This window comes from Papio anubis, chromosome 5 (assembly GCF_008728515.1).
Source record: "Papio anubis isolate 15944 chromosome 5, Panubis1.0, whole genome shotgun sequence".
NCBI lineage: Eukaryota > Metazoa > Chordata > Mammalia > Primates > Cercopithecidae > Papio > Papio anubis.
Genome location: NC_044980.1, coordinates 40,110,315 through 40,131,008, shown reverse-complemented (window position 1 = coordinate 40,131,008; position 20,694 = coordinate 40,110,315). Strand labels below are relative to the sequence as shown.

At 37.6% G+C, this 20,694-nt stretch overlaps 1 protein-coding gene and 1 long non-coding RNA gene across 2 annotated transcripts in view; one reads left to right on the top strand and one right to left on the bottom strand.

The window, feature by feature from the left end:
• Positions 1–18,684, bottom strand: LOC116274887 (complement component C6-like). Its single transcript, XM_031666136.1, has 5 exons — positions 18,454–18,684; positions 10,483–10,645; positions 8,950–9,106; positions 7,179–7,323; positions 1–3,223 (listed from the first exon to the last, which is right to left on the bottom strand). The coding sequence occupies exons 2-5, from the start codon at positions 10,623–10,625 to the stop codon at positions 3,030–3,032; spliced, it is 639 nt and encodes a 212-aa protein (XP_031521996.1). The 5' UTR covers positions 10,626–10,645; positions 18,454–18,684; the 3' UTR covers positions 1–3,029.
• LOC116274888 overlaps positions 16,948–20,694 on the top strand; it is a 53,811-nt gene continuing 50,064 nt past the window's right edge. The window contains exons 1-2 of the long non-coding RNA XR_004183700.1: positions 16,948–17,031; positions 18,124–18,155. This is a non-coding gene — a long non-coding RNA (uncharacterized LOC116274888). The remainder of the gene's footprint in view (positions 17,032–18,123; positions 18,156–20,694) is intronic.

Genomic DNA, 20,694 nt, shown 5'->3' with positions numbered 1-20,694 from the left:
AATAGTCTTTAATGATCCTTTGTATTTCTGTAGTACCAATTGTGAGTATATAGATGAATCTTAAAAACATTATGCTAAGTGCAAAAAGGCAGACACAGGCGGCATTTTGTATAATCCCATTTTTATGAAATGTCTAGAATACACAAATCTACTCTAACAGAAAGTGAATTAGTGGTTTCCTAGGGTTAGGAGTCAGGTAGAAGGGGGAAAGAAATGAAGCTTGATATGTAATATGTACAAACGTTTTATTTTGGGTATGTTGAAAACATTCTAAAGTTGTATCATGGTGATGGTTATACAAGTCTGTGAATATGCTAAAGATGATTGAATTAGACACTTTCAATGGGTGAATTGTATGGCATGTGAATTACATCTCAATAAGGTTGTTTTTTTAAAATGAGTGAATTCTGTGGGTTGTCTAAGATGCATATTATATTCAAATAGCTGAAAGCATAACAGTGAGGACTAAAAAACTATTGACCTTATGCTGCTTTACACTATGTACTTATGTTTGTACATCAGCGAAAAAAGGCGTGAGAAAAATGGCTTTCAGGTCACGAGGAATCTACGAAGGTGACCAACTATTTGTGGAGAATCTGAAGATAGGATTTTATGGAGGTATTTCCAGCAGACCATGCCTGAGAAATCTTTTAGGAGCTAAGCAAGCGATGAAGAAATTTTCCGTTATATTCTTTCCTTCCTCCTCTCAAGTTGTTGATATTGACTTAAAATAATTTAGTGTTTCACATACAGAGTTGTTTCTAAAGTGCTTTGATCTAAACTGATTTATGTGTCATACTTTGTAACTTTTTGAATATAACTAGAAATATATAAATCAAAAATATATATTTGTGTGTATGCATGAATTTTCACATATGTATGTGTGTGATCCCTGCTCACAGGTCTCAGTATTTTGCCACATAGATGAATGTGTCCTTTCAACTGTGTGTGTATCAATACACGCAGTAAGCCTGAGTGAAAACAGATATTATTGCCTGATTCTTGCTTCATATTTAGGACCTAGTGACTGATGTTGGCAATGTAGAAATTTTTATATCTCTTGTTAAAATTTTTCATGGAGAAGTATCATTTAAAAAGAAGGACAGTCACTCAGGGAGCTACTTTTTTGTGGTTAGAAATATGTTGGGGAGCAGGATATAGAGGAGAGGCAGAGATTCTAAGGCCAGCAGATTAGAACAAGATTACAGTAAGCAATTCTCAAAACTCTCAGTCCCTGGGGAGGCAAGGAGAGGACTGGTTGTCCTGAGCCAGCAGGCTTTGCTCATTTCTGAGAATCACTGGGACAACAGCTCTGGTTGGCAGAGGGCCACATGGTCCTTCAGCCAAAGTACACATAGCATGTGGTCCTCCCCATCTGTAACTCTAGAGTTTAGATCAACTGAACAAAAGGGTGATTTTGTAATGTCACCCTTCATCAGTCAGAACATTAGAAGATGTGATTATCAGTGGGAGTTTTTGGCTGACGTTTTATTGTAGGCAAACCAAGAGAAGTAAACCATTTCTGCACATGGATAAGAACATGTTGTTGAAGCACTTTCATCGAAATCAGCACTAATTAGAAATTCTTAGAACAGAACCTCACATCAGTTTATAGTCATCCACCATATAGATGAGAAAACCGAGGCCCAGAGTTGTTAAATAACTCAGCTGTGGTGTAGTGACATAATGTAGAACTGGTTCTAGTTCTACATTAGAACCAGCTGAGTTATTTAGAACCCAGTTCCTCTTACTTTCAGACTAGTGGTTTTTCCATTTTACTGGTGTCCTTGGGTTTGGTTCAATATTTTCTGGGTTTTATTCTAAATCAAATGAGGTTGTATTTGCAATTGTGGCTGTTTGTCTTTGGTGCCTCGAGGTTTCATATTATGCAACTCTGGCAGCATTAAGTGAAGATTCTAATTTTTAAAAGTCCAGCATGAAGCAATAGAAATTGATAGCAAACTTCGGCCTTCTGGCCAAACATTTAAGAGGGGTTTCTTTATTATGTAAAGGGAAGAGGATAGATTATCTTTACTGATTTTTCTTATGCTTCAAATTTAGGCTCAGTTTTTCTGTTTTGATAGCCTTCTCTTATATTTCCTAACATCTTTCAAGACACTGGTTCAGTCTAATGAATTTACAACCCCTTGTAAAACCCCCACTGTGTTCATAATTGGGCATTCCTGTAGTAGGAACAATAGGAGAAAGAGCTATGTGATCTCCTGAGGTTTCTTCCAAAATGTCTCATTTGTAAGGTGGATGTAGTCCTGAGTCAGCATGAAATGGTGAGAAAAGCCTGGGTTTTGAAGTCTGGTTTTGAAACCTGGTTCCACCATTTGCTCGTTGGTAGACTTGGTCAGGTTATTTAAGCTTTCTGGGACTCATTTCTCAGTTTGTAAGCTGAGACTGGATAGTAATATAGGTCTGGCCTCTGCCATTGGGCTCTACTGACCTACCCACACATCACACAGCCTATGGGAGAGAATACCTAGCGATATTCACTTCACCTCCTACCCTCTTACGTTTTCACACCCTTGTTGCTTAGCCCTCTCTTTTTTCTATGTTTGCTTAACTTCTTTCCTTTTGGCTTTACCATTCATTATTGGACTCTGGGTTTGCTTCTCATGCTGGAAGACTGGTTTTGTTTCTCTAGTGTTTGGCTTTCAAGCCACCCATAGGCATACTTTTATCACACCTTCTTCCTACATTTGCTCCTGACATTTCTGAGTGGTTACTCACCCATTCAAGGCCTAGCTCCAGGACCCCACCCTGGTGCCTCCTGGCTTGGGCTTTCTACCAGTCTGCTCTAATCCATTCCAAAGCTTTCTGAGAGATATATGAGAAATAAAACAAGCCATGTTTATGAAGGGCTCATAGCATTGCCTGGCACAAACTGTATGTGAAAATGCTAACTTTTACTTCTCAGGAGTGAGGATCATGGCCTCTAAGTATCAGAGATAGGGCTGGTAGGAGTAGTAAGAAGTTAATGAGGAAGATGGACAATGATGTATCTTATTGCTCCTTCTGACTCATTGATTCTGATACCTGTTCTCCCCAAGATGATAAAAAGACATTACATACCCATTGCCCATCAACTGTACACTAGGGATGGGATTATACTTCCGTGCACATACTGCCTTTGTCCTCCCACAGTCCCTTTCATCTGAATTGTCTCCACAGTCATTTTCTCCATTGCATTCTAACTTTCTGGCAATGCAGCGGCCTAGTCAAGAAAAGCAAACATCATCATTGCAACAAATTATCATTTTAGAAAATATTTATTAATTTGAAACACAAATGCTTTAAGTTTCAAGGTGAAGTTGAAGGCAAGTCTTCACTATTTTTGATAGAGTTTTAGGAGCACATAAAAATGGAGTGATAAACTGATAAATTTCCACTTGTAAGATTAAAAGGGTTGCCACAGAATTATTTAGTTGCTATGGGCCGATTGTCTTTAAAAAGAGAAGTACACTTAGAATATCATTGCCATTACAGTGAGATGCTATAGAGATCATGTTCCATAGGAGAAAATTAACAGGAGGTTCAAAATTTTGTTTTGATCCAGGATGGGAGACTCAAGGTCATTGTTTTGATTTAAAAACCTGTAATTTTATAGACACACACACAGATGCACAGTCACGCACAATAACATGGTTGGATCTCTCAAATTTTATGTTGGGTGAAAAAAGCCAGACACGTGAGTCATGTCATGTGATTCCTTTATATAATGTCCACGAAGAAGGAGGGGGAACTAACTAGAAAGGAGAAGGAGGGAACTTTTTAGGCTTATGGGAATTTTCTATATCTTGATATAGAAATCTGTATTTTCTATATCTTGACATAGGGTTGTTTACATGATTGTATAATTTGTCAAAGCAAAATCGCATACTTAGAATCATATTTCACTACGTATAATTAGTACAGATTTTATTAAATATATCCTATGTATTCTACTATATATAATTACTATACATAATTGTTTTACTGCATATAATTTGCTGTATCTATTTTTTGGACAAGTTAAGTGTCTAAATACTACAGTAGCAAGTTGAGTGAGCAAATTTAGAAAATGGTACAAATTCAATGTACCCAAATAATTACCTTCCGTTTTTGACTTACTGAATTTCATAAGGATCCTTGGAATCAGTGTATAACTATATATTACAGAAATTGAAATACTTATGTGCAATGACAGATATCTCCTCTCCTGCCTTTTACCTTCTTGCCTGTAGTCAATGATGTTGGCATCTGTACCCGTATGTACAGGCCCAACTGACAATGATTAAAGGTTTTACTTGAGATTATCTGGTGGATTATTTTAAGATGTGATTAGCATCTCACTACAATTGTGCATGACTATTTTGACTAAAATGCTCGGCAAAATTGGGCATTCTGTTGAATTAATTCTTTTTTAATTAATAGCGGGTTCCCAAGAAAGTACTTGGTTTCAACTTTTTTGGTTAGTAATCTTCACTTAGAAGGTAGAGTGTAATTAAAATAATTACATCTTCCATTTTGCATTATGTCAGGACTATTATTATAAAGAATTATAGCTACGAGAACCATAATCACACAGGACTGAAAATACAGATTGAATTGAATGTCTGTTCATCCCATGACTTAACCTGAAAGATGCTCTATTTTTAAACAGTGCATTTCTAGCTTTTTTTTTGTTTTGTGTTGTTTTCAGAGCAGAAGAGAATGGGCATTTTAGGTTGAAATAGAGAGGCTATTTGTTAAAATACGAATCTATACACATTACATTTTTAAAAAAGTTTTGCAGCACACCAACATGGCACATGTATACATATGTAACAAACCTGCATGTTGTGCACATGTACCCTGGAACTTAAAGTATAATAATAATAAAAAAAAGACAAAAAAAAAAAAAGTTTTGAACCTAGCACTTAAAATTTAAGCAAAGGTTTATTTTTGATATGGTTACACTAAAATCACATTTTATTAGACAGAAAGAGGGATACACATGTATAATATAGTTCTCATTAGCTTAGTTTTGTGAGTAGAGTACCAGATTTGTGAGAATAAAGAAATTCTATTCATTTAGTACTTATAGTGATATCTTAGAGAGTCCATTAGCAAGGGCAGGGATGAAGGGAAGAGGATACCTCTTGAGTGATGTTTAGGAATAGGCCTGACGTGTCATGGTTGAGAATGGTTTCAGGCCATAAAAACTCTATGGAATAGAAAGCATAAGGGGAGAGATATTGTAAGCCATAAATATATTCTATACCAAAGAAGGAATGAGAAATTAAAGGATAGTTTGAATATTGCAGGATTTGCAGAAGTCAGCATGCTTAGCCAGCACATGCATATATACATTTGTACTTGGAACCATGCAATCACTTAGAAATTGCACGTTTTTCCTATCCATTGGAAGCGATTTGTGTCACTGTAATACTGTATTATTTTTTAAAACCAGCTGCAAATTCTCTAGGCTTTTATGCTTAAAATTAGGGCTCTGAAAGAAGAGTTGGTATATTGCATGGGAATTAACCTAAAGGGTAATTCTTAAAAATCCATGTATATATCAAAATAATCCATTTAGTCTTGGGGACTCTTGGGAGACTCTGAACATTAGTCATAATGGAGGAAAGGCAAGATGGTCAATCTTTTCAGGAGAGATAGTTCTTTGTTAATTGAGGGCCAAGTATCATCTTGAGTCAGAAAAACAATCATTCATAAACCTCTTATTCCCATTGACAGTGGCATTAGTAGACGCAAAAGCAAGAGGAGAGCAAAATAGTATACCATCTTCAATGGAATATTTGACAACCAAAAGCCTATGGCATCACCCAGTCAGAATGTATGCCAACTATATCTGTGCCAGGGATTTACCAATCAGTTCCTGGATCATGAAAATATCTAGGGACTTTGGGCTCCGGAAAGCAGGGCATGGGTTACTCAGGGAGTACGGAGTAGCAGCTGCTTACCAATCATTACAGACACGTCTTCATAATACAGTTATTTGAAAATCAGTGGTTATGGACATAACTGTTGATGAACTGGTGATCAGCTGTGCTTACATTGCTAACCTTTCTAAAATTGTTCATTATAAATTGGTGACCCATTGATGCATCTCAAGGCTTCTCAAACTTTGAGAATTTTTGGCCTGAATGCAGCTCTTTTGTAATTTTTCATAGATTTATCATCTACTGAATAAAAGAGTCTTTTTTGCTTATATGTGGTAAAAACCATCTTTCAAGCTTCAAATAGTTATACTTCAGTTCTAGATCTTGATTTTGATACTCTGGATATAATGATCAGGTCTGTATTACCCTCAGCCATTGTCATCGGGATTTTGCTCTGATTTCCTCTGTTGTCAATTTGTGACATGACCTTATTTATATAAGCACAAAGTATATCTCCCCACCCAAATCTCACTCTCATATTCCAGGTTTGGGGTGGAGGTGGATAGAGGAAAACCCTGACCCCAGCATTCCTGTCTGACATTCAGAAAAAGCTGGCAAAGCTGAGGGCAGGAGGCAGGGAGTAAGAGGGGAAAACATGGGTTCCAAGGTCTTGGGTCAATTTTCTATGGAATTGGAAATTTGCTATCTAGTTATAAATACTTCACTTTTCAGGATATCTCAGAGCACACAGAAATGATAGACATTTCATTCATCTGAAATTTAATTTTATTGTAACTTTAAGTTGACTGTTTAGATAGGAGGTCAATGAACTACGGCCTGTGGGCTAAAACTAACCTGAACTATGGCCACCTGCTTTTGTAAAGAAAATTTTATCGAAACACAGCCATGCTCATTTGTGTATGTGCTTTTGACTTACTCGTTTGGAATTAATTTTAGAGCCAGTCAAGAAAGTTTTGTACATCATCTCTAGTCATCTTCCACCATGATATTTTAATATTCTTGTCACAATAAATTATATTAAAAATCTTTTAAAATACGTAATTTCTTTTAAAATTATCCTGATTATAGATTTGTGCATATCAGGTAAGTGGTCAAAATGGTATAACTGAAAAACCATAATTTTACAGTGGAATATCTTGGGAATTGGCAGCGTAACACTCCATTACACTCTGCTTAAAACGTGGTGGGATTTCTCTGTGATGGATTCTACTGTTAGTCAATTGGAGTAACTTTGATTTAGTTAAGTTGTTTTTAGTGCGGACTGAACATTTCACAAAAATACATTACCACTGTCACAGCGAAATTTATTCTTGCAGTCAGCCTCTTCAATTTTGCAGAGCTTAGATGGAATGCATGGCTGAAAGACTACCAGAGGCTCAGTGCATGGCTGTCCCCCAAACTGACTGGGACGCAAGACAGATCTAACTTTAGACTGAAAGGAAAGAAGAGAAAGATAAAACTCTGAGGCAGGGTCAAGGTCAAAATGTATCTAAGAAAACTGGGCTTCTCAGTCACAATAGTGATTTTTCTTATAGTAACCTTTCTTAAATTTTACTAATGATTCTTCAAATTCCATTATTATGCTCCCTTAGGGAAGTAACCACCTCTGTGGGCCTCTGTTTCCCAACCAGTAAAATGAGGAAGTGAGTCAAAAAGGTTTCTAAGGCTTCTTATAACTCTGAAACCATATGGGTTATACATTTTCAAAATAAAATGTATAAATGTTTGCTGAGAGTCTCTTGAGTACAGTAAATTCCTCTAGGCCATAACAGTAGCCTTTCCTAGATCTTAAAGATAATGTCAAGGGATAAATGTGAAATAATTTTGAGGTTCTTTTGCATAAGAAAGTCCCTGTGAAAGCCAATGCTAATGTAGTCTACACTTTAAAAAGATTTTAAATGGTAAGTAAAAAAATGGTGAGTCAAGGGAGAATAGAAATATGATAGGACTAAAAAGTACTGACTTTGAAGTCAGAAAAATTCAATTTATTAATTAATGGGTGTATTCTTGGGCAAATTGCTTAACCCCAAATGAGCAATAACTTTTTCATCTGTAAAATGGGTAGAGAAACCCAATATGATGTGAAGTTTGAATAAGATGACACATGAAAGGGAGCTAGAACAGTTCCTGTTAGAAAGTAGGTGTTCCACAGATGAGTTTCTTTTTCTTCCCTGCTATGTAAACGCTCAGCACAACCCTGACTGTGGTTCACATTGGCCAATGCCCTTACAGGAATGAGCGTGTGGTGGGTAAATATTCCAATCAGGAACAATAAACAAATTGAGGGACTGCTGTGAGGAGAGGGAATGTAGAGGAAGGGCAAGGAGTCAAGGTTTTGATTCATTTCCGTCATTTCTGTCTGGTTTAAAACCTTGGCCTGAAACCCAGTTTTTTTTGTTTTGTTTTGTTTTGTTTAGTACGAGTTGAGCATACCTAGTCTGAAAACCCAAAATCCAAAATGCTCCAAAATCTAAAAATTTTTGAGTGCCAACATGATGCCACAGTGGAGTACTGTATATGTAAATACTTATCATAAATTTGTTTCATGAACAAAATTATAAAAAATATTGTATAAAATTATCTTCAGGCTATATGTATAAGGTATATATGAAACATAAATGAATTTCATGTTTAGACTGTGTCCCATCCCCAAGCTACAACATTATGTATATGCAAATATTTCAGAATTCAAAAAACATCCAAAATCCAAAACACTTCTGATACTAACATTTCAGATAAGGATTACTCAATCTGTATACACTTTTGCTTTCAGAATTCTCAGAAGGCACAGGTAGTAGAATTCAGAACTGTGTAAGTACAATACCAATACTGGGAGCAAAATTTCCTTTTTGTGTTCATATGACAGTAAAATACATAAATAAATAAATCCCCTCTTCCCCCCACAAAAGTGTTAAATGGAATTTTCCCTCAATGGAAGCTGGGACAATTGATTTTCAGAAATTGAAGTAATTCAGCATTACTGTGCTGTTAAGTGTGTCAGGGAATCAGAGCCCTCTACTGTGACTTGTATTTCCTGGAAATGCCCATGATTGCCTACCTGTTTTTCAACACAAGCGTCACAGTCTGACCATGGTCCAAAATCTCCCAGGAGGCAGTTGATGGGGCAACTTTGCCAGTTACATTCTCTAGTCTCCTGCTTGCTGCAAATCTGTTCACAAAAGTTTTCCTGGTAGTACTTATCTACTACTATTTGTCTGTAACAGTGAAGAAAAAGTTGCTTAGAATGAGTGTATTCACCATACATCCTGCTCCATAATCAAAGTATCATTGAGCATTAACTACAATAAATAGAAAAGAAAGAAAATTTTCATGGAAAAATTAGGCAGGTTGGCATATACGCAGTTCTCATCACTTAATAGAACTCAGGACATACTTTGTGAGACTCAGTATAAAATGAAAATAGGAAACCTTTTGCTCAAAACTAAGAACTTCAGGGCAGCAATGGCAGATCATTAAGCCAAGCATGAAGCCCTTCTAAGTGTGGGGCCTGTGTGACTGCACATGTTACACTGTGAAGCCAGCCATGCTGGAGCTCCTCGAATGGACTGGAAGGCAAGGAAAGATGAAAGGAGAGAAAGATCCTGCAAATTGCTTTGAGGAGGACAATACAGGGTGCTGTGGGGCTAAAGATTCAAAGAGAAATTGACGAGAGAAACATCCTGAATAATTCACATGAAATCTCCGGGTAACAGAGGGAAGGGAATTTGGAGGAAGTGACATGTGCAAAGATTTGAGGTAGAAGAGAGCATGTCCAGGTAGCTCTCCAGGGAGGAGCTTGTGTGACTGGCCAGGAATATTTGCTGTTCTTTGTAGGCAGCAGGGAGCTACTGAGGAATATTGTAACAAATCTGTTTTCACATATGTAGTAGATAGTTTATTGGGGAAGTCAATCGGTAATTTTAATGAGATTCACACTACATATGTAAACATAATTTTCTAAAATGAGGATCCTAAAAGATTCTGTAATGGTGAAAACACATTAAATGTATGCTTTTCTCTCCTAACATGTGAGCAACTCCATGGTACAGAAACATTTAACAGAGTTAAAGAAACTGTGGGGGATGAGAAGTCTGAATTGGTGAAAAGACTGAATTATTAAATGTTATCAAGAAAGAAGAGTTTTGTTGCCATTTTGTATATGCCAACAATCAAGCTAATAGCTAGCAGTTCTGCTCAATTGAGGTCCTGTTAGATTTGATTTAACGAGTAGAAAATTCTCTATAATTAACTCGCTAACTGTAGGCAAGCAGAGTTGTATGCTGATTGAAAAAAAGCTTGGGTAGTGATTCTAAGCAAGTTGAATAGTCAACTGAAAGTGTTGCATGAATTCTTAATTAAATTTCTTTGAAACCCTTCGTTTTTGTAGAGAGAACAAAAGTAGACTTCCTTTCAACCTCATAAGAGAAAAACTTCAAATTTCCTCCAAATTCGTAAGTTCTTACTTTGAGAGAGAGAGAGATATATATATATGTTTTTTTCCCCCATTGCTTAGTGTGGAACTTCTGATGTGGCTGACTTCATCCTCCAGTCCTTCCAGGGCACAAAGAAAAGCTACGAAGCTCACACCCACCTGTGTCTGCTCTGGGTTCCAGAATTGCAGGTTTTTGAGCAGCTGGACCACTGACTCCATGGGTAGTGATCACAGAAGCAGGCTTGGCCCTTGTTGATCAGAGCACTCAGCAGGATGAAGTACAAGATGGAGTGTCTGGCCATGCTTGGAGAGCCTCCAGGCCCTAAAATGAAAGAATATATACCACATATCAAATGCTTTTTTGAGGGTAAACCTTCACAAGTCATCCTGAGTCACAGATTCAAATGTGATTTTAGAAAATATATGCATTTTTCTGCCTTCCTTAAGGCAAGTCAACACTTACAAATTCACATGCTCATGAGTACAAATCCTATTTTTAAAGATTTTTAGTGTGGAGATTACCATAGGCACAACCTACAGTACTAGTAAGTTTCTTCAAACGGTTAGTGATAAGCTACAAGACAAAGTATGTAGCATGTATTTGTAATCCATTTCATTCCAAAAAGTATTTTAGACTTACACAATCTTATCCTTCTCAAAACACCTGCTCCTTTTGTGTGGGCAATAGCTTCAAGTACATTTCAGCTGTTCCTACTTTTCTGGGACTGGGAAAGAAGTTTGGATCATTCCTCTGGATGCTCTTTTTCATTTCCTGACATGCTGGAAACCTGCTAAAGAGAATGTTCACTGACTCCATATAGAGCCAGAGAAATAAGAGCTGGAAAGGGTCTTCATTTTATGGAGATAAAATGAGGCTCAAGGCAGTGCAATAGTGTTGAGGCTGCAGGTCAGGAGGAGCTCATGAACCCTGGTTCTTGAACGAGGTGTAGCCCTTCACTGAGTTTCTAACAATCCTAAGTACTGTGTTACTGGAGCATCAAGATGCCTGGAGCTCCACCACTCAGACCACAAGAGGTTGAACAGAAAAATCTTTGACCAGTGGTTCCCATTTATGGTCTTGAAGATCCATGAGTTACTTGCAAAACCATACCCACTCCCCGTTATTTCCAGTTTGATCGTTATATCCCTAATGAAACATGCAACATGATTATATATGTATATGTCAATAATTCTGCTGTAATTAATAAAGTAGTAACTTTTACTTTAAAGAGTCAAATATCATTCACCTAATTTTTCTGTCTCAGTTTCACTATCTATAAAATAAGAGTAATACCTACCTCATAAAGCTTTTGTTAGGATTAAGTAAGAAGGTTCATGTAAAATGCTTAGAACAATTATTGGCATAGAATCATTACTCAATAAATACTAGCTTTTCAAATTAGTAATAACTTTAAGAATGTTACAGATTTAATAGTAGCTGTTGGTCACATATTTTTAATAGATATTTCCAAATTGCCCTGCTAAAATATGGCTCTCTCATGTCTCAGAGGATGAGTTTCTGATTATATTAGTGTGTGATTAGTTTATGTTTCTTAGTTTTGATGAAAGGATATCTCAGTAAAAATAAATGGGGTTCATCATTTGATAAATCTTGGTTTAAGCCAAGAGCTTGAGATCAGATATAAAAATTGTTTATTCAGTATGTTCAGAAACTAAGGTATTTCTTGTTAATAAATCAGTAAGCTTTTTAAACTCTTCTACAAGCTCAAAGAAAAATGTCAGAATAAAAGCAACCAAATCCTTTGACATATGGCTGAATATGTCTTTCAATTTAAGATGGAATGAACACGCATTTGAGTATTCATTGTGTGCTGCTAGGCATTGAATGAGACACAAAGAAATAGAAGCCTTTATCACTGTCTGGGAGGGTAGACAGAAATTGAAAATACTACCTATGCTTTTTACCCAAGCTTTTTACTCCAACTCATAGATATGCTGCTATAGCCCTAGACTATTTCAGTCATAAAAATGAGGGGCTTTTGGGCATTATTCAAGATGGCCGAATAGGAACAGCTCCAGTCTACAGCGCCCAGCATGAGTGACACAGAAGACAGGTAATTTTTGCATTTCCAACTGAGGTACCAGGTTCATCTCACTGGGGCTTGTCAGACAGTGGGTGAAGTCCACGGAGTGTGAGCCAAAGCAGGGCAGGGCATTGCCTCACCCGGGAAGTGGAAGGGGTTGGGGAATTCCCTTTCCTAACCAAGGGAAGCCGTGAGAGATGGTACCTGGAAAATTGGGACACTCCCACCCTAATACTGCACTTTTCCAATGGTCTTAGCTAATGGCACACCAGGAGATTATATCCCATGCCTGGCTCAGAGGATCCCACACTCATGGAGCCTTGCTCACTGCTAGCACAGCAGTCTGAGATCGAACTGCAAGGCAGCAGTGAGGCTGAAGGAGGAGCGTCCACCATTGCTGAAGCTTGAGTAGGAAAACAAAGTGTCTGGGAAGCTCAAACTGAGTGGAGCCCACCGCAGCTTAAGGAGGCCTGCCTGCCTCTGTAGACTCCACCTCTGGGAGCAGGGCTTAACTGAACAAAAAGCAGCAGAAACTTCTGCAGACTTAAACGTCCCTGTCTGACAGTTTTGAAGAGAGTAGTGGTTCTCCCAGCATGGAGTTTGAGATCTGAGAATGGACAGACTGCCTCCTCAATTGGGTCCCTGACCCCCGAGTAGCCTAACTGGGAGACACCACCTCCCAGTAGGGGCCAACGGACACCTCATACAGCCAGGTGCCCCTCTGAGACGAAGCTTCCAGAGGAACAATCAGGCAGCAACATTTGCTGTTCTGCAATATGTGCTGTTCTAAAGCCTCCACTGGTGATACCCAGGCAAACAGGGTCTGGAGTGGACATCCAGCAAACTCCAACAGACCTGCAGCTGAGGGTCCTAACTGTTAGGAGGAAAACTAACAAACAGAAAGGACACCTACACCAAAACCCCATCTGTACATCACCACCATCAACAACCAAAGGTAGATAAAACCATGAAGATGGGGAGAAACCAGAGCAGAAAAGCTGAAAATTCTAAAAATCAGAGCACTTCTGCTCCTCCAAAGGAATGCAGCTCCTCACCATCAACGGAACAAAGCTGGATGGAGAATGACTTTGACGAGTTGAGAGATGAAGGCTTCAGATGATCGGTAATAACAAACTTCTCTGAGCTAAAGGAGGATGTTTGAACCCATCGCTAAAAACCTTGAAAAAAGATTAGACGAATGGCTAACTAGAATAAACAGCGTATAGAAGACCTTAAATGACCTGATGGAGCTGAAAACCATGGCACGAGAACTACGTGATGCATGCACAAGCTTCAACAGCTGATTCGATCAAGTGGAAGAAAGGGTTTCAGTGATTGAAGATCAAATGAATGAAATGAAGCAAGAAGAGAAGTTTAGAGAAAAAAGAGTAAAAAGAAATGAACAAAGCCTACAAGAAATATGGGACTATGTGAAAAGACCAAATCTATGTCTGATTGGTGTACCTGAGGGAGAATGGAACCAAGTTGGAAAACACTCTGCAGGATATTACCCAGGAGAACTTCCCCAACCTACCAAGGCAGGCCAACGTTCAAATTCAGGAAATACAGAGAATGCCACAAAGATACTCCTCAAGAAGAGCAACTCCAAGACACATAATTGTCAAATTGACCAAAGTTGAAATGAAGGAAAAAATATTAAGGGCAGCCAGAGAGAAAGGTCAGGTTACTTAGAAAAGGAAGCCCATCAGACTAACAGCGGATGTCTCAGCAGAAACTATACAAGCCAGAAGAGAGTAGGGGCCAATATTCAACATTCTTAAAGAAAAGAATTTTAAACCCAGAATTTCATATCCAGCCAAACTAAGCTTCATAAGTGAAGGAGAAATAAAATACTTCAGAGACAAGCAAATGCTGAGAGATTTTTGTCACCACCATGCCTGCCTTACAAGAGCTCCTGAAGGAAGCACTAAACATGGAAAGGAAAAACCGGAATCAGCCACTGCAAAAACATGACAAATTGTAAAGACCATTGATGCTAGGAAGAAACTGCATCAACTAATGGGCAAAATAACCAGCTAACATCATAATGACAGGATCAAATTCACACATAATATTAACCTTAAATGTAAATGGGCTAAATGCTCCAATTAAAAGACACAGACTGGTAAATTGGATAGAGTCAAGACCCATCAGTTTGCTGTATTCAAGAGACCCATCTCACTTGCAGAGACGCACATAGGCTCAAAATAAAGGAAGGGAGGGAGATCTATCAAGCAAATGGAAAACAAAAAAGCAGGGGTTGCAATCCTAGTCTCTGATAAAACAGACTTTAAGCTAACAATTACACCAATAACAGACAAACAGAGAGCCAAATCATGAGTGAACTCCCATTCACAATTGCTTCAAAGAGAATAAAATACCTAGGAATCCAACTGACAAGGGATGTGAAGAACCTCTTCAAGGAGAACTACAAACCACTGTTCAATGAAATAAAAGAAGACACAAACAAATCGAAGAATATGCCATGCTCATGGATAGGAAGAATCAATATTGTGAAAATGGCCATACTGCCCAAGGTGATTTATAGATTCAATGCCATCCCTATCAAGCTACCAATGACTTTCTTCACAGAATTGGAAAAAAACTACTTTAAAGTTCATATGCAACCAAAAAAGAGCCCATATTGCCAAGACAATCCTAAGCCAAAAGAACAAAGCTGGAGCCATCACACTACCTGACTTCAAACTATGCTACAAGGCTACAGCAACCAAAACAGCATGGTACTGGTACCAAAACAGAGATATAGACCAATGGAACAGAACAGAGCCCTCAGAAATAATATCACACATCTACAACCATCTTATCGTTGACAAACCTGACAAAAACAAGAAATGGGGAAAGGATTCCCCATTTAATAAATGGTGTTGGGAAAACTGGCTAGCCATATGTAGAAAGCTGAAACTGGATCCCTTCCTTACACCTTATACAAAAATTAATTCAAGATGGATTAAAGACTTAAATGTTAGCCCTAAAACCATAAAACCCCTAGAAGAAAACCTAGGCAATACCATTCAGGCCATAGGCATGGGCAAGGACTTCATGACTTAAACACCAAAAGCAATGGCAACAAAAACCAAAATTGACAAATGGAATCTAATTAAACTAAAGAGCTTCTGAACAGCAATTGAAACTACCATCAGAGTGAACAGGCAACCTGCAGGATGGGAGAAAATTTTTACAATCTACCCAACTGACAAAGATTATCTAATATCTAGAATCTACAAAGAACTTAAACAAATTTACAAGAAAAAATCAAACAACTCCATCAAAAATTGGGCAAGCATCTGAACAGACACTTCTCAAAAGAAGACATTTATGCACCCAGCAGACACGTGAAAAAATGGTCATCATCACTGGCCATCAGAGAAACAAAAATCAAAACCACAATGAGACACCATCTCACACCAGTTAGAATGGCAATCATTAGAAAGTCAGGAAATAACAGGTGCTGAACAAGATGTGGAGAAATGGGAGCACTTTTACACTGTTGGTGGAACTGTAAACTAGTTCAACCATTGTGGAAAACAGTGTGGCAATTCCTCAAGGATCTAGAACTAGAAATAGCATTTGACCCAGTCATCTCGTAACTAGGTATATACCCAACGGATTATAAATCATGCTCCTATAATGACACATGCACACATATGTTTATTGTGGCACTATTCACAATAGCAAAGACGTGGTACCAACCCAAATGTCCGTCAATGATAGACTGGATTAAGAAAATGTGGCACACATACACCATGGAATACTATGCAGCCAAAAAAAGGGATGGAACTGGAAACCATTATTCTGAGCAAACTATCGCAAGGATAGAAAACCAAACACCGCATGTTCTCACTCATAGGTGGGAACTGAACAATGAGAACACTTGGACACAGGGCGGGGAACATCACACACTGGGGCCTGTCATGGGGTGGGGGGAAGGGGGAGGGATAGCATTAGGTGATATACCTAATGTAAATGACGAATTAATGGGTGAAGCCTACCAACATGGTACATGTATACATATGTAACAAACCTGCACATGTACCCTAGAACTTAAAGTATAATAAAAAAAAATGAGGGGCTTTTTTTTCCCACTCCACTTGCAAGGTGATTCTAGTTCACCCTTAAGTAACTCGCATTTCCTGGTTTTCCACAGCAACACAGAATCACACGGTATTGGGACAAGAATAGCCAGATAGAATTTAGGTTTTGATCAGACATATGATGTGAGTCCCAAACATCCAACCTGAGTTCAAGATTGGGTGGTGTTTCACTGGCTTCAGGGCCCTTGGGAGCTGAGGCTCCCAAATAATGTGAAGCTTTCCTTTCAACCACTAGATAGACTAGAGAAACCACCTCCCTATACCCTTCACCCTTGCTCCCCACTGCCAAAATTGGAATCTTCTCATACAGGGATCTTTTCAGCAAGAAAAACTAAATAGATACTTTTTTGTCTATTTTTTTTTGTTTTTAGATGTTGGATGAGACAGATATCTTCCAGAATATTTCTCTCAATTGTGGAGAAAACAAATTCTTAAAGCCTCTTGTGAAATTTTCATGTAAATAATTTGGAGAAGTTAAATTGCAAGAGATTATTAGTTCTCAGTTCTCAGCAGACACTATGTTTTAACGTCCAAAAGCTTGAAATGTATGGGTGAGTTTTATTCCAATTATCATCAAAAACTGCAAAAACAGAACCCTTATAAAATATTCTGATCTCTCTTTAAGCTGTAACTGTTTTGAGGCAATATGGAGCCTGATATAAGATGGAAACATTAAAACTTACTTGATGAGGTACTAATGAAAGAGCTAATTGGTAGCTTTTCCTTTTTAATATTCTATTGTTAGGAAGAAAAACTGTTTTATGTTAAAACAATTTTATTTTTATTTATTTACTTTTTGAGACAGAGTTATGTTCTGTCACCCAGGCTGGAGCACAATGGCGTGATCTCAGCTCACTGCAACCTCAGCCTCCTGGGTTCAAGCAATTCTCTGACTCAGCCTCTCAAGTAGCTGGGATTACAGGCACCTGCCACCATGCCCAGCTATTTTTTGTATTTTTAGTGGACTTGGGGTTTCACCACTTTGGCCAGGCTGGTCTTGAACTCCTGACCTCGTGATCCACCTGCCTCAGCCTCCCAAAGTGGTGGGATTACAAGCCACCATGCCCAGCAACAATTTTTATTCAAATGAAAATAATTACTTCTCTGAACTTTTTTGTTATGATGACCTAGCATATCGTATCATATGGTTTCTTATTTATTAATTTCCACATCTCCAGGCATTTTGGTGGTATCTAAAATTACATGCAGGCATTTTACCCGTTACTCTACAATTTTCATACAAACATAGAATAAAAGAATGTTCAGTGAATAGAGGAAGATAGGAAAAAGTCTTCCAATTCAGTGCCATGTAGAAGAGCAGAAATTCTGCAGTTTTCTCATAGTTGCCATACTCTCTTGAGTTTTCCAAAAATCAGTGATCCCATTGAACCATTGATGATAGCTTTATGAGCATTTAGAGAATTTCAATTAAAATGAAGCCCATCTTATTCTAACCTGTCACCTACTAATGTATTTCATTCACATGAACCATTTGTCTGCAAGGCAGTTCACCATATCTTACCCAACAGATTTGCTCTAGTTTATCCCCAACTATAGATTCTTGCTTTACATCTCCATTTACACTTACTAAATTTCTTATTTCTTCTTCTTCTTCTTCTTTTTTTTTTTTTATGCATGCCCAGAGGCTCAAGAAAGGACATTTACTATAGTCAAGGTAAGCTGGGTAGTCCAGGCGCATGACTGACCTTAGCTAAAGAGTATGTTTGCTTTACTTTTAACTAATTTAACTCCTAGAGAAACTTGATCTCAAATGTCCTCTGGAATGACATTTGTTTAAAAAACGACCTCTGATTCTTTTCAGATTTAAGCAAAGCGATTATAAAAAAAGAAAGACAAAGAAATGGTTATAGTCTGAGTTATGTATTTTTGTGAATGAAATGGTAATTTTGTTGGAAACATGATTAACAATTTTGAAATATTAAGATTGAAAATGAAATCATCATATTACTCACGTTTAAGGAGAGTTTGTGGTGTCCTCGGACCTAACCTGTAAATTATTTAGGAAAAAATAGATATGCACAATGAAGAGGGTATATATGTTAATCCAAACAAAGCTTCTTTTCTTATTGCTAGCTAACACAAGGTAATGCTGTCATATCCCAGAGGCCTAGCAACACCTAGAGTGTTGTCAAAATAAATGTTCTCTGGAACTTGAACTCTGCAAATGATTACACCAATCAGCAGTAACCCTGAAACCCTGGGTGTTGGATGTTACACAGAGTCTTGAATTTTCAGTGAGTTTTCAAGTCAAGGGTTACTGTAGTAGCTATTGCTACTGCATAGAAATCTCTCAATTTTAAAGAATCCTTTAGATTAATTACTTAAAATTGCTGCCCCCCTTAGGAATGTATAGATTCTTAGTTTTTGATTATAGAATATTTATTGGTAACTATTTAAGAAATGTTATTTGTAGACAATGTGATTGTGTATGTAGAAAATTCAAAAGAATCTACAAACATTAGAATTAATAAATGAATTTGGTATGATTTATCTACACAAGTTTATTATAGGAAAAAGTGTTTCTATATGCCAGCAAAACCAAACAGAAAATTTAATTTGGAAAGAATTAAAATAGCAATGATCAAATGGGCTCTTTATATGTAATGATGATTATGCTTCTCTGAAATGGTTGCAATATAACTTGAGATTGACTAAAATGGATTTCATCCTAAGGTGAAGCAGAACAAAATAGTGCAATAGAAAAGAAAAAACTATAGAGAATGAGAATGTGGATACATATTCTGGTCTTGTTTCTGCACTGAGCAGCTACCAGCTATGCGAGCTTCAATAAACCACTTTACCTCATTGGAACACTGGTCCCTCATTTGTAAAATAAGTGCTTTTCAAACTTTTTTCAAATCAGTAGAAAACAGCTAAAACAAATATTCCTTAGACAACTTGAATTTTTATCACATGGTGGGAAATGATGATCTCAGCAAGTCTACAGATTACTTGAAGCATAGCTGGGAAACCACCACTCAAAGGTCATATACTTTAACATACATGGTAGTAACTTTCCCAAGGACAGAGTGAGTCAGAACCAGAAAACAGACTATCTGATTTCCAGTCTTTTTTTTAACTCTCTTATACTACATTGAGACTTTAAAGATTGAAATTTGAGCCTAAAGAGGAAAGTAGAGTGGTGTGCTGCAGACCAGTGTTGAAGCTAGTTTGGGGCTGAGATGGCAGTTTCACCCTTTATTACCAGAGAAGATAAATAGGAAAAGAAATCTTCGGTGACTGGACAAGAATATATGTCATTTAATTTGCATACTTCTTTCTTTAATTGGTCTTTGAGGCCCTAAAATAAAATTCATTTGTCCTGAGTTCAAAGTGTTTGGAGCTAAAGGCAAATTCTAGAAGTCTTAATACAGAGAGATGGAAAGTTAGTTGACAGTAGGATGATCTTAAAGAGGGCTTTATTTGTGTGGGCTTTGAGGAGGACAGAGAAGTAAGACTGCATGCTGTGGCACTGGAAAAACACAGGTGGAGAGAGTTAAGGGTGGTATGGGGAAATCCTTGAGATGGAATGTAAATGTCTGTGATCCAAACACTAGAATTGAGCCAGCACCAACTGAGAATCTAGAATTTTTCCAAAAATGTACTTGGGTTCTCCATCTTGGGTTCTTTTGGAAGGTTAAATGACATATCCCACTCGTGAGTCCTTTTCTTTTCTTTTATTTTTTTTGTTTCCATCCTTTTATTATTATTATTATTTTATTATACTTTAAGTTCTTGGATACATGTGCACAACGTGCAGGTTTGCTACATATATATACATGTGCCATGTTGGTGTGCTGCACTCATTAATTCCTCATTTACATTAGGTGTATCTCCTAATGCTATCCCTCCCCCCCCACCCTCTCCCCACAATAGGACCCGGTGTGTGATGCTCCTCTTCCTGTGTCCAAGTGATCTCATTGTTCAATTCCCACCTATGAGTGAGAAAATACAGTATTTGGTTTTCTTTTCTTGTGATAGTTTGCTGAGAATTATGATTTCCAGCTGCATCCATGTCCCTACAAAGGACATGAACTCATCTTTTTTTAATGGCTGCATAGTATTCCATGGTGTATATGTACCACATTTTCTTAATCAGGTCTGTCACTGATGGGCATTTGGGTTGATTCCAAGTCTTTCCTATTGTGAATAGTGCTGCAATAAACATACGTGTGCATGTATCTTTATGGGAG

What these genes read in the sequence shown, in the direction of transcription:
- LOC116274887 (XM_031666136.1), bottom strand. Translation starts at nt 10,625, where the DNA reads ATGGCCAGACACTCCATCTTGTACTTCATCCTGCTGAGTGCTCTGATC. An exon ending in ACGCTTGTGTTGAAAAACAG is followed by an intron (nt 7,324 to 8,949) that starts GTAGGCAATCAT and finishes CTTTCCTTTCAG; the next exon opens with TCTAAAGTTAGATCTGTCTT. An exon ending in TAAATTTCGCTGTGACAGTG is followed by an intron (nt 3,224 to 7,178) that starts GTAATGTATTTT and finishes TTTCTTGACTAG; the next exon opens with GCCGCTGCATTGCCAGAAAG.